At 42.5% G+C, this 12786-nt stretch overlaps 1 protein-coding gene across 1 annotated transcript; it reads right to left on the bottom strand.

Moving 5' to 3' along the window:
- Positions 1-5492: 5492 nt before the first annotated feature.
- LOC129163336 (uncharacterized) lies at positions 5493-8712 on the bottom strand. Its single transcript, XM_054740484.1, has 2 exons — positions 8587-8712; positions 5493-8363 (listed from the first exon to the last, which is right to left on the bottom strand). Exons 1-2 carry the CDS (start codon positions 8710-8712, stop codon positions 7863-7865), a joined length of 627 nt encoding a protein of 208 aa, XP_054596459.1. The 3' UTR covers positions 5493-7862.
- Positions 8713-12786: the final 4074 nt, after the last annotated feature.

Below are 12786 nucleotides of genomic sequence, written 5' to 3' on the forward strand. Positions count from 1 at the left end.
CCAGTTAGCCAGGAATTCCATGGCGATGACTCATCAACGATGATCACGATGTCTCCAGGCATAAAGTTCCGTTGTGGGTTGAACCACTTCTGTCTTTGTTGTAGTTGTGGCAGACATTCTTTGATCCATCGCTTCCAGAATAGATCTGCCATATATTGGACTTGTTTCCATCTTCGACGCAAATACAGGTCTTCCTTGTGAAAGCATCCTGGTGGAAGTGATGGTATCGTTTACAGAAGTAGCAGATGGTTGTGGGTCAATGCTTCAAGGTCATTCGGATCCGTAGAAGCCTTTGTAATTGGTTGATCGTTTAAAACAGCTTCTGCTTCACAGAAAACTGTCCTGAGACTCTCTTCATCAAGATTTTATAAGTTTAAGACAGAGTTGAGAACTCTTCTTACAGATCGTATGAGTCTCTCCCATACGCCGCCATGATGAGAACCAGTTGGTGGATGAAAAGTCTATTTTAGGTTATTTTGGAGAAGCGTATTGTGTATACGACTTTGATTCCATCTTTGTATCATTTCCTTTAGCTCACGATAGGCTCCAACAAAATTGATGCCGTTGTCAGATCTTAGTTCTTTCACTTGACCTCGTCTGGCGATAAAGCGGCGAAGGGCATTGATAAATGAATCTGTATCCAGTGTAACGTTATGAAGTTATGATTTTCAGCTCCTAAATGCTGCCCCTGTACACATTTACACCCGTGTAGAAAACGCCAAGGTCGTCTGATCCTCAGACTGTTTACATTCCAGAAGAAGGAAGAAGAACGCTTTTACTTAATCAAAGTACTTTATTTGTGATTAAAAATTAAGCAAAACATATGTTGATCAATAATAATCAAGTGAATGATCTGTGAAATAAAGATGTCATGATTTATGTGTTTAATGAGTAAACAGGACGACATGCACAGACAGACTGACACTCATCCCCATGGCAACGCATGACACATTGCTCCAACCAATCAGAGCCTTCGGCTGCCGCAAGAAAATCTGGCTTGTTGACTTAAAGTATCCATTCCGCTTTACTAAAACTTATCAACAATTCAGAGATATAAAACAAGGCAACGCCATTTTAAGCTCAGTTCCATTTTGACTTTAGTTCTATTCACCGTCATCCCAAAGAGAAGCACAGCCTGGCCAGACGTGTTTTCTTCTTTAAACTAAGAACTGTGAAGTTGGAGATTTTCGTCGTTTAACAACCAGACGACATCCTTTCAAAATAAGAGCACCTGCTGACGCTGCCGATTGTTACCTGGGTCGACCCTTCAGACGGGCTTTGAAACGCTGCGACTGCTGTTTCGACCAGCTCCAGCGCACATCCGAGGTCTTCAGACCTGGCATTTCCTGATCTACCTGGGAGGCCCCCACTGGGTACGTACACGGCAAAATAGCAGCTCATGTCATCACTTTATAAGCCTCGTGATATCTAGTCATAACAATCAAAGACTACCAGATTCAATGACGTCAGCCTAAGGAGTCTGAACCAACCACACACACACACACACACACACACACACACACATCAAACATCACATTCATTTCCAAACAACACAGAGTTAGTCCTGATAGATTGTAGAATTTATAATAAAATTCTTAAACGATCCCAACTCTCTCTTTTCTTGTCTCAAGGTCAATACAGAGTGTTAAATGAACTCCCTGATGATAAAAACAATCTATTCTTCTGATTATAACAAGTGATCTACTTACAGTATATTAAAATACAACTCTAGATCATTACATCACTCTATTTCACTACAATAGTGATGATGCCATCTCTATGTGAATAGCTCTTGATGCCAAACATGTGAATATCACACCATAGCACTTTACGTTTCGTCCCCGCTTTACTGGAAAAGGTCCGAAATAATCAACCCCAACATAGGTGAAAGGTGGTTTATCAGGTGTTACCCTATGTAAGGGCAAATCTGCCATCTGCTGGTGTCCTGGTGAAGCATGTATGCCTCGACACACAACACATTTTGCTACAATTCTTCTGATTGGTACTATAACGCCTGGAATCCAGTACTTTTGGTGCACTTTGGCGAGCATATGATTGCGGCCTCCATGACCCACCTCTTTATGGATATGTTGTAGAATTAGATTTGCACTGTGAGAGTCTTTGGCCATAATCACAGGATGTTTCATCTCATCTGGCATGGATGCTCTGTGTAGTCGCCCACCAACTCTCAATACACCTTCTTTCAAAATTGGATTGAGTTTGTGGATGTGACTAGTTCCTTTAACGTTGTTTTCTTTTGTTAAACAGGAAATTTCATCTCTAAAATCTTTCCTTTGACAAAAGGAGATCATGGCGGTTTCAGCATTGTCCAGTTCTTCAACTGACAGATTGTTTGTGAGCATAAGCCTTTCATTGTTTGCTTGTCCATCATGTTTTTGTTCAGAACTGTTCTTGGTTTGAATTCTTCTTCTACTGTTGTATAAAAGCAGTAAAGCAGTTCTTTAACTCTTACGATCCATGATACTGCTCATTTCAAATTAGTCCAGGATGAGAAACGTTGAATGAAACAAGAAACAGGTTCTATTTCTCTTGATGCTTGAACAGCGTTCACAGTTGTCTTTATTTCTGCATCATGTGATGAGATCTCTTCTACTTCATCGGGGTTATAAGGCCATTCCTCTTGTGGTAACAGGAGAAACGAAGGTCCAGACAACCATGTCCTTTTATTCTTTCGTAACGATGTAACGATCATACCTCGAGAAGCCAAATCTGCTGGGTTGCTTTCTGTTTTGATGTGTCTCCATTGTTGAGCATTTGAAACCCTGGTGATTTCGGAAACTCTGTTGGCAACAAAGGTGCGGAATCGTGTTGTTTTATTGTTTATGTATTTTAGCACCGAGGTGCTATCAGTCCAAAATACTGAATCCGTCAGTTCCATTTGGAGCTCCTTTTTCCACATTACATCCATCCAAACTTAACAAGTCTCTGTCCTCTTCTGGTACCTTTACCTGATAGAACATTGATTTAATGTCTGCAGCAATAACGACAGGTTCTTTACGAAATCTTGTCAGAACTCCGATCAATGTGCTGGTTAGGTCGGGCCCCTGTAAGAGCTGGCTATTCAGCGAGACTCCATTGTACTTGGCCACAGAGTCGAACACCACTCTGAGTTCATTCTTTTATGGGTGGAGTACACCACGGTGAGGCAGGTGCCATTTTTTGCCACTGCTGCGTTCCAGATTGTCTTCTGTAACTTTTTCTGTGTAACCTTTGGAGATTATGTCAGACATGAAGTTATTGTTGTCTTGAAGAAAAGATGAGTTCATTATAAACTTTCTTTTCAGGTTTTGAAGACGTTGCTCTGCCACAGCTCTATTATCTGGCATGCAGAATCCTGAGTCTTTAAATGGGAGTCCAATGTATTAATGTCCATTTTGCAACTTTACACTATTAGAAACTTTGTCCAGAAATTTCTGATCTTCCTTGGAAGGTTCCTTTTCATCTCTGGCACACTCTGGAAAATCTGTTTTGAATTGAAGAGGCCAGAGTCATCAAGCTTCTCCACGGATATCCTATTGATGCTTAGCTGGGGTTCCTCTTTGGTTTGGGTTTCACCCAAGGGTCCATTAATTGTCCAGCCAAGTGCAGTCTTAACTGCATATGGTCCATCTCCAACACTTTTGACCACGTCTAGCAGTTCTAGGACCTTAGGCACATTCGAGCCAAGCAGCAAATCAATTTCTGAGTCGATTTCAGGTAGATGTATTGACTGCAAATATGACCACTGTTTTATGTCACTTTCATTTGGAATATTTTATTTTTTCACAGGCATAGCCTTCTGGGTGTAAAAAGTGGGAAGATCATAAAATTCATTGTCTTCCAGTCCAGCAACTTCCAAATTTGAAACAATATGTGTTTCAACAACCTTCTTTTGTCCCATGGTTCTCAACAAAATGTTGGATTTTCTTCCTTGAAGATTTAGCTTATCCATAAGCTTCTCTGTGCAAAATGATGCAGTACTTCCCGGGTCAAGAAATGCATACGTATTCACTGTCACATTTCCTTTTATCGATTTAACCCTCACAGGTACTATTGACTAGGGTTGTCACTGTATGAAAATTTAACCTCACGGTTATTGTGACCAAAATTATCACGGTTTTCGGTATTTTCGCGGTATTTTTTAAACGGTGTTGCATATGTTCAGAAAGCATTGATAGTCCTGTTCTACACAAACTGAAATAGTTTTGAAAAGGTTTAACAGTGTTTATTAAACCTAAAATAACACAAAGCCTTAGCAAAAGTGCAACTTTTCACAAGTAAAGGAACAAATAGCTTCTTTTTCTGGAACATGTTACAGTAGTCAGTGCAGGTTTAAATGATACAAATCCAAACATTCAAAACATAAACAATATGTAAACAAATCAAAGAAACACCACTTGTTTTCTCATATACTTGTTTTCTTCATTATCAAAATGAAAATCTAAAACTCCAGTCCACACTTGACTTGAGCACTGTACAAGTCAACCTTAAAAAATATGTTTTTAAAATAAATAGCCACTTTAAACAAATTACTAAAATAACTACTACACTATGTAATCAAATCCAAATGTTCAAGTATAAATGGCATTGAATAAGTAAACAAATCAATGACAAGGAACTAATTGTATATTTCTCTTCATCATCAACAAATAAGATGCTTCATCCAGCAACAGGGTGTCCGTGACACGGTTTAAATGCTGGCAGAGGACGCTGCGGCTACAGTATATAGTGACTCGTTGCATTCTCCCTCAACCAAAAGTTCTCACGTCATGCATTTAAGCTAAAATGCTAATGTTAACTTACCTTGCACTGGCTGTAGAGACGTGGGTGATGGTCACGCAGATGTGCCATGAGATTCGAAGTGTTGCTGCCTTTTGCAGACACTTTTTTCCTGCACGTTCTGCAAACGGGATAGCCGTCTTCTATTAACTGTCCCTCAGCGTTTTTCAGAAATCCAAAATATGCCCATACTTCCGATTTAGTCTTCTTTGAGGGCTGATGGATGTCCTGGGCGCTGCCGTCTCCTCCTTCGGCCATTATTTCAGCTTCAAAGTTTTGGTGCCGTTGCAAACTAAAAAGGCGTGTGTGCGCCGCGGGAACTTCAGCTGAAGCGACGGTGGCTGGTAAGGGTCACCGCGCCGAAACCGCGGCCACGGTAAACCCACCGAGATAATTTACTTTATTAAAAACTGGACGGTAATTTTTATTGTCAACTTTTTTACCGGGGTTTACCGCTATACCAGTTACCGCGACAACCCTACTATTGACAGTTTGATTTTATCTCTACCGGCCCCAGTAAGAGTACTTATCTGAATAGAGACTACAGCATGTTCCCTAGCTTGTTCCATTGCTCCTTCTGGAACATTGTTTGTTGTCCTTTTTTGGGGTATGTGTAGCAGTGAGGATGTTTTAATCCACAGGTTTTGCAGTTTAAGCACTTTCTGCAATCCTTACTAATGTGACCTTTACAAAGGCATCCAAAACAGACACCATTTGCTTTTAGAAAGGTTATTTTATGTGTTTTACTTTCAAACTCTTGACACTTTTCTAGAACACGGTCTCCTTTACAAAACAAGCAATACATTTGCTCTTTATTAATTTTCATTTTCTTGTCCTCGTCATTTTCCTTTTCAGATGCTGTCACAGAAGTCTCAAAAGAACTTTCCTTAGATCTTGAATAAGCTTGCGACTTCGGCTTTCTTGTGTCTTTGTTCATTGTGTGCACATCTTTGATGTCCCCAAAAACTGGATCCGATGCAATCTTTACTTGCTTTTCAAGAAAATCAATCATGTCCTTGAATTTAGCTTGTTGATTATGTTTCTCATAAAAGTCACAGACAAATGTTCTCTACTTATAAGTCGATAGGGCAACTTTTGTACAATGGCGAGCATGTTGGCTGGCATATCAAGCTCCTTAATATAGTTCAGATCCTCCATAGCATTACAACAACCTCTAAGAAATATTGTGTATGATTGAAGAGCCCGGTTTAATTGTGTCAGGTTCGTTGGCAGATCTGAAGCGTGACTGAGAGTTCTGTTGCCCAGACGCGGAGAGACGGAGATAACCGGCGTGGTTATCTCCTGTAGGTTTAGCTTGAGGGTTTAGAGGGTTGGTAAGCCTGGAGACTCGATACAAAGTCTGGTGAGAACGATGACTGAGCAATGAATGAAACGCCAGCACTTCCTTAAGGCGTGATGACGTCAGTCGCCACGTTGGTGGCAGGAATGAATGGAATGCAGTCAGCTGGAGGAGTTCGTGACAAATTGACACCCAAGAAAGAGCCTTGTTCATATAAGCTGTAGCAAGTTTGTGTTCGTTTCCAAAATGCTGCAGTAATAAAGACTTTGCTCTTTCAAATCCTCTTTCTGGGCTCATGTGCAGGCTCTTGGTTGTCCCCTTGTGTGTTGTTCCAAATAATAAAGTTGGTCTCCAGGATTTTTATTCCTGTTTTCAATATTGTGTTCAAAGGATCTGATGAAAGTCTGATACTGAAGTGGATCACCATCGAAAATTGGCATCTCCTTCTTGGGTAATGCAGAAAGGCCTTGTTGCTGGATCAGTAAAGCTGTGAGTTCATTTTGCTTACTCATCACAGATATAATGTTGGAATTTCCCTCTTGACCAGAAAGCTGAGATGTGACATGTCGAATTGCAGGTTAACTGGTGTTTGCTTGGCAAGTTAAGAGATCTGCAGAATGGGTTTGAGATTGAGTTGTGACTCTATCTGTATTAAAAAGTGGTCGTGAATCTGCAGCGTTACATTCTGGTAATGTGTGCACATGTTTTTTTTATGCAACAGCACCAGTCCTGATGTCTAACACGTTACTTGCTGCTTCCTTTAATGCCTTTTCAAAATATGACATCATAGCATCAGATGGTATTGACGATTTACTTTTAATGCTGGATCCCTTTGAGCCTATAAGGACTTTCATCTTTGCCATACTAGCGGCAATGTCTATTTCCAGCTCCAATTGCTCCCTCTTTCTCCTTAATTGTGCCTCTTGTTCCTCTAAGGAATGCTTATCTTTAAGCAGTTTTTGTTTGGCAACCAGTGCAGCTGTTTCTGCTTCAGCCATTATCCGAGCAGAGGTTGCACTTGGCACTCTGGAGTTCGAGCCGGCTGAACTTCCTTTACTTCTTTTACTTCCCACATTTGAAATGCTATCTTCTGGTTTTATTTCATCTTGTGGGTCCTGTGCTTCCTTTGATGAAATTATCTCTGTAGGAACAGGTAATTCTGGCCCAGCGACAACGGGCACGGCCTCTTGAACATGGCCGGTTCTCATAAATGACCTTCCAGTTTCATGAAGCCACTGCTTCATGTCTTCAACAAAAGCAGCATTACTTTTTATTATGCGTCCAAACCATTCATCTTGAGTGCTGTGCTCATCTTTTGAGATTAATAACATAAACGAATCATGAGCTGTTTTTGCGTTATCATACAATGTATTCAATCTTTCCAAGTTGGTTTGTACATCTTTTGCGTTATCATTATTCTTCATTAATTCTTTAATTTCACGGGATAACCCTTTAATTTTATTCACGTGGAATTGTCGTTCTTTCTGCAAATTTTCCATTTTACAGGCGAGCGCATTTGCCGTGGGTTTAGCAGATCTTTTTTCTTTCAATTCACATTCCATTTCTTTCATTTCATTCATTGTTTCTTTATCACATGCATCAAAACGCAGCATCAAACGTCTTCAGACGGCTTTGATTGACGGAAACAGCTGTTCTTCAGCGCAAACCAACACGCACAGTCTGCTGCGTCTCGAGGCGAAATACACAGCAGCTTCCTCCAGCCTTTGCTCTCCGGCATACGCACGCCACACCCCAATAATGTCCCCAATGGACAAGCGGTGACTTACAAACTGTGTTCCTCAGGGCCAAACCCCTCCCAATCCACCAGGTACTGAAGTCCCCAACCCCAGCACCTGGATCGTAGGAGCCGCCTGACATCCCAAACTGGCCCACCCCCCACCAGCCGGGCAGGCGGAGGGGGTCCGGAGGCGGGCACAGGAGCCGAGGAGACGACGGGCTTGATCCTGGAGACGTGAAAGGTGGGATGAATGCGAAGCAGCCTGGGGAGACGGAGGCGTACTGCTGCAGGATTGATGACCTTAGACACAGGGAAGGGTCCAATGAATCGAGGAGCCAGCTTGCGGCAATCCACCCTGAGGGGAACATCCTTAGTGGACAACCAGACTCTTTGCCCAAGACTGTAGGTAGGAGCAGGTATGCAACGACGGTTGGCCGAGCGGGAGTAGACTGCAGAGGAGCGGACGAGGTTCCTGCAGGCTATCCTCCATGCCCGATGACACCTGAGAGCAGCCGCCTGGGCCGATGGAACCCTGGACACATGATCCTGCAGGGAGAACACGGGAGGTTGAAAACCATAGACGGCATAGAATGGGGAAACACCTGTGGAACTTGACGGAAGGGAATTGAGGGCATGCTCCACCCAGGGCAAGTTACGAGACCAGGAGGTTGCATCGCCCTCACAGAGTGTACGGTGTCTGGTCTCCACCTCCTGGTTAATCCTCTCCGATTGGCCATCGGTCTGGGGGTGAAAACCGGATGAGACTCACTTGAATGCCCAAACGAGCACAGAACTCCTTCCAAAAGCCAGAGATGAACTGAGGGCCACGATCAGAGACGATGTCCAGGGGCAATCCATTAAGGCGAAACACCTCTCTCGCCACGATGTCGGCCATATCTTTAGCAGGGACGTTTCCTATGAGGAACCAGATGAGACATTTTCGAGAATCGGTCCACAATGGTGAGAATTACCTTAAACCCATCAGAAGGGGGAAGACCCGTGATGAAATCCATGCTGATGTGAGACCAGGGACGGCAGGGGATAGGTAATGGCCGTAACAATCCAGCCATGGGTCGGCGAGAGGTCTTGGCTTTGGCACAGGTAGGACACAAACTCTTTAACATCTCTAGACAGGGTAGACCACCAGAAATGATTGCGTATGAGGGCCAGTGTTTTGGAGATGTCTGTATGGCAATAGAGATGGGAACTGTGGCATAAGGTGAGTACCTGGGAACGGAGGGCATCAGGAACAAACAGGCGGTCAGGAGGACGCTGGGGAGGCACAGGATATTGCTGGTGGGCCTGTCGGAGTTGATTCTCCAGCTCCAGTCTGGATGCTCCAAGCAAAACTCTTTGTGGGAGGATCAGAGAGTCGGAATCGTGGTCCTGGTCTGTTATTGTGGGTTCCATAGATCTGGACAGGGCATCGGGTTTTGTGTTCATCTCTCCTGGGCGATAAGACAGAGTGAAGTTGAATCGACTAAAAAATATGGCCCACCTGGCTTGTCGAGAGTTGAGTCTTCTTGCTGTTTTGATGTATTCCAAGTTCTTATGATCGGTCCACACAATGAATGGTGTAACAGCCCCCTCCAACCAATGCCGCCATTCTTCCAGTGAAAGTTTGATGGCCAAAAGCTCCCTGTCTCCGACATCATAATTGCACTCTGTGGATGAAAGAGTCTTGAAGAAAAATGCACATGGATGTACCTTATCGTCCTTGGATCTCTGACTGAGGACAGCCCCAACTCCAAAGGCAGAGGCATCAACTTCAACAATAAACTGTCTTGTGGTATCGGGTAAATGCAGGACTGGTGCGGACGTAAACATGTCTTTGAGTTTTTGGAATGAGTCTTGGGCTGACTTATTCCATTAAAAACTGACCTTGCTGGAAGTGAGGGCATGCAGAGGTGTGGTTATCTTACTGTATCCCTTTATGAATCTCCAATAGAAGTTGGCAAATCCTAGGAACCGTTGGAGCTGTTTACGGGATGTGGGAACAGGCCAGTTGACAACGGCAGAAGTTTTGGCAGGATCCATGGCAATCTGATTGGGAGAAATAGTGAAACCAAGGAAAGAGACAGTGGTACAATGGAATTCACATTTTTCAGCTTTGACAAACAAGTTATTCTGGAGGAGGCGGAGAAGTACGGCATGTACGTGTTTCTGGTGGGTCTCTGGATCAGGAGAAAATACCAAAACGTCATTGAGATAGACCAACACACTACTGCCCACCATGTCTCTAAGAACATCATTGATGAGGACCTGAAAAACAGCAGGTGCATTAGTTAGTCCAAATGGCATGACGAGATACTCATAATGTCCTGTGGGGGTGTTAAAAGCAGTCTTCCATTCATCTCCTTCACGTATGCGAACCAAGTGGTAGGCGTTGCGTAGATCCAGTTTAGTAAATATTCGGGCTCCGTGAAGAGAGTCAAAAGCGGTGTTTATGAGTGGTAAGGGATAGCGATTTTTTATGGTGATGTCATTCAGGGCACGATAGTCGATACAAGGCCTAAGGGATCCATCTTTCTTTTCCACAAAGAAAAACCCCGCACCGGCTGGAGATAAGACTCCTTCCAAGAGGAGGAAGAAGTGGATGAGGACATTTGTGAAGAGGAAGCACACTTTACATACCTTCACAGTGTGCTTGCTAGCACTGATGAAGATGAACATTAGGGATGAGCGAGTACACCACTATCTGTATCTGTATCTGTTCAACCAACTAAATTATCTGTATCTGTATCTGTACTCGGAATGGGCGTGGCATAACCCGGAAGTGGGTGTGGTTTACATCAATATATTATTTTAAGTCTGAAATTGATATGGAATGATCAGAAGTTGAGATGTGTATTGTTTATTTGAAAACTATTTACAGAGCAGCCTCAGAATTGAGATTAAATATTTTTTATCACAATAGTAAAGAAACTATTACAAAACAAGTGTTTCAATAAAATCAGAACATTAATATTTAAGTGCATGGATTAATACATCTGAACTCATGCAGTAGTAACTAGGAAATATGAAATGCTAGAACCAGACACAACTTTATTTATATAAATCTAGGATGCCCTACTGGCTTCTGTCTCATTGCCCATGTTTAAGTTGCGCTGGGTAAAAGAAGAGAACAAAAGAGACCACATCACTCTCCTTCTTACAGCTGAGTGTCGCACACTAACAACAGAGGAACCTGTAGCCCCGATGCCCGGTCCTTCTCAATCTGCTGCTTTTGCCCCAAGTGAGCAGGACTTTTTCTCCTTTGATGACCAGGGAAGTGTCTCAGCTGATGCACTCATGTCAGTGGAAACAGAGGTAACATCTTACTTGAATTCTGCTCCTGTGATGGAAAGTCTTCATCATTTTCCAAGAATTAAAGAAATTGCACTCCGCTACAATGCACCAACGCCATCCAGCGCACCAGTAGAAAGACTTTTTAGTCTTGGCAGTCTTTGTGCTCACCCCAAAACGCAACCGTCTCAGTGATGGGCGTTTTCAGCGCCTACTTCTGATGTGCTTTAATAGATATTTCAGTCAAGGTTAACTGCCCCTCAACCTGACACACACACACACACACACACACACACACACACACACACACACAATATAGGTTTCCAGGCCTTGTTTGAACATTTGCTGCCTCAGTTTGTCGATTTGGTAGTAACAGTTAATTTATGTTTGTCCTGTATAACAGAGTTTTTTTTCTGGTCACAGTTCAGGCTAAAGTTGTTTCTTTCAAGGCCAATAGGCCTAAGCACTTTAAAATAATTGCAAACACTTTAATTTTGTTATTTCTAATTAAGTTTCAAAATATGACTGGATAGCCTTGTGTGGCTAATTGTCATTGTGTTTTAAAAGGCTTGCATTTTATTTCTTTGTTCACAGGCCATTTTTATTGAAGGCCACAATTTGCATTAATATGTTATGTTCATAATCTTCTCAAAGTGAGTCATATTCCTTTGAGCTAATCAGTTCTTTATAAAACAAACTGTGCATAATACTGTAAACTTAGTAATAAATGCATATAAAGGTTAATTTTGTATTCTGTCATCATTGTGGCTGTTTTATCTTACTTTCTTTTTTATCTTTATTCTAGCTCGGATACCACACTGCCTTTCACTGGAAGTTATGAGCTAAGTGAGCGTCACTTAAACTAATATTGTTTTTTTAATGAGGATAACGTCAAGTAATGCTATAGTAGTGTAATGCCTTACATTTTAAAAACAGCAATATTGGAATGTACCATATTACTTTAAACAGGCAGTAAAGAGTAATAATTACCATATTACAGTTTTGAAGTAACTTGCCCAACACTGGTCGAGCGGTATGCTAGGCTCACCCGGACACGGAAGAAAAGGAGGGGGAGAAGGCGTAGCAGCAAGAGCCATGTCGTCCTCATGCAGATCCTCGTCGCCGCTTGTTATGTTTTGTAGTTGTAATAAAGCAGGCAGTAGTTACTTTTCATCTCACTTTAATGTCAGCACGTCAGAAGAGCTCAAGTAACATGGAGGCAGCCGTACATCTCTTCTTCTTGGTCTCTCTCATCAGATATTATACTGCCCCTAGTGGTTACAGAACACAACACCTATTTAAGCGACCCACCGGGACAGTGCCAGAATGCCAGATAGGCCAGATTACCCCTACATGCGGCTCAACTGAGTCAGAAAGGCTGAGTGACTCAGCTGAATTCCCCCAGCTCTCTGATATCCGTTCTCCTCGTAGTAATCCAGAGAAAAAAAATCTGGCCGACTAGCAGAGCTAGCTACATCAGACTGATGAAACACGGTCCTCTGCTGCTGCAGATAAACCAGAGTTGTTTACGCTAGCTGTTTGAGGGGAGTTACTGGTAAAAGGTCATCAGCTGCTCAGGGCGTAGACTGGGAAATATTTTCCGTTTTTGCCAAACCATTTATAAACATAAGATTTTCGCAAAAATCCAGCCATGAAAATCCAAAAACCTTTCACAGCTGAGGTT

The sequence above is a fragment of the Nothobranchius furzeri genome, chromosome 5 (assembly GCF_043380555.1).
Source record: "Nothobranchius furzeri strain GRZ-AD chromosome 5, NfurGRZ-RIMD1, whole genome shotgun sequence".
Classification (NCBI taxonomy): Eukaryota; Metazoa; Chordata; class Actinopteri; order Cyprinodontiformes; family Nothobranchiidae; genus Nothobranchius; species Nothobranchius furzeri.

Bases quoted from the DNA above. Each gene is read 5' to 3' on its own strand.
- LOC129163336 (XM_054740484.1), bottom strand. From the start codon at position 8,712: ATGGCCGACATCGTGGCGAGAGAGGTGTTTCGCCTTAATGGATTGCCC. The intron at 8,364-8,586 runs GTGAGTCTCATC...TTCTCCCTGCAG, and splicing joins GTGCTCGTTTGGGCATTCAA to GATCATGTGTCCAGGGTTCC.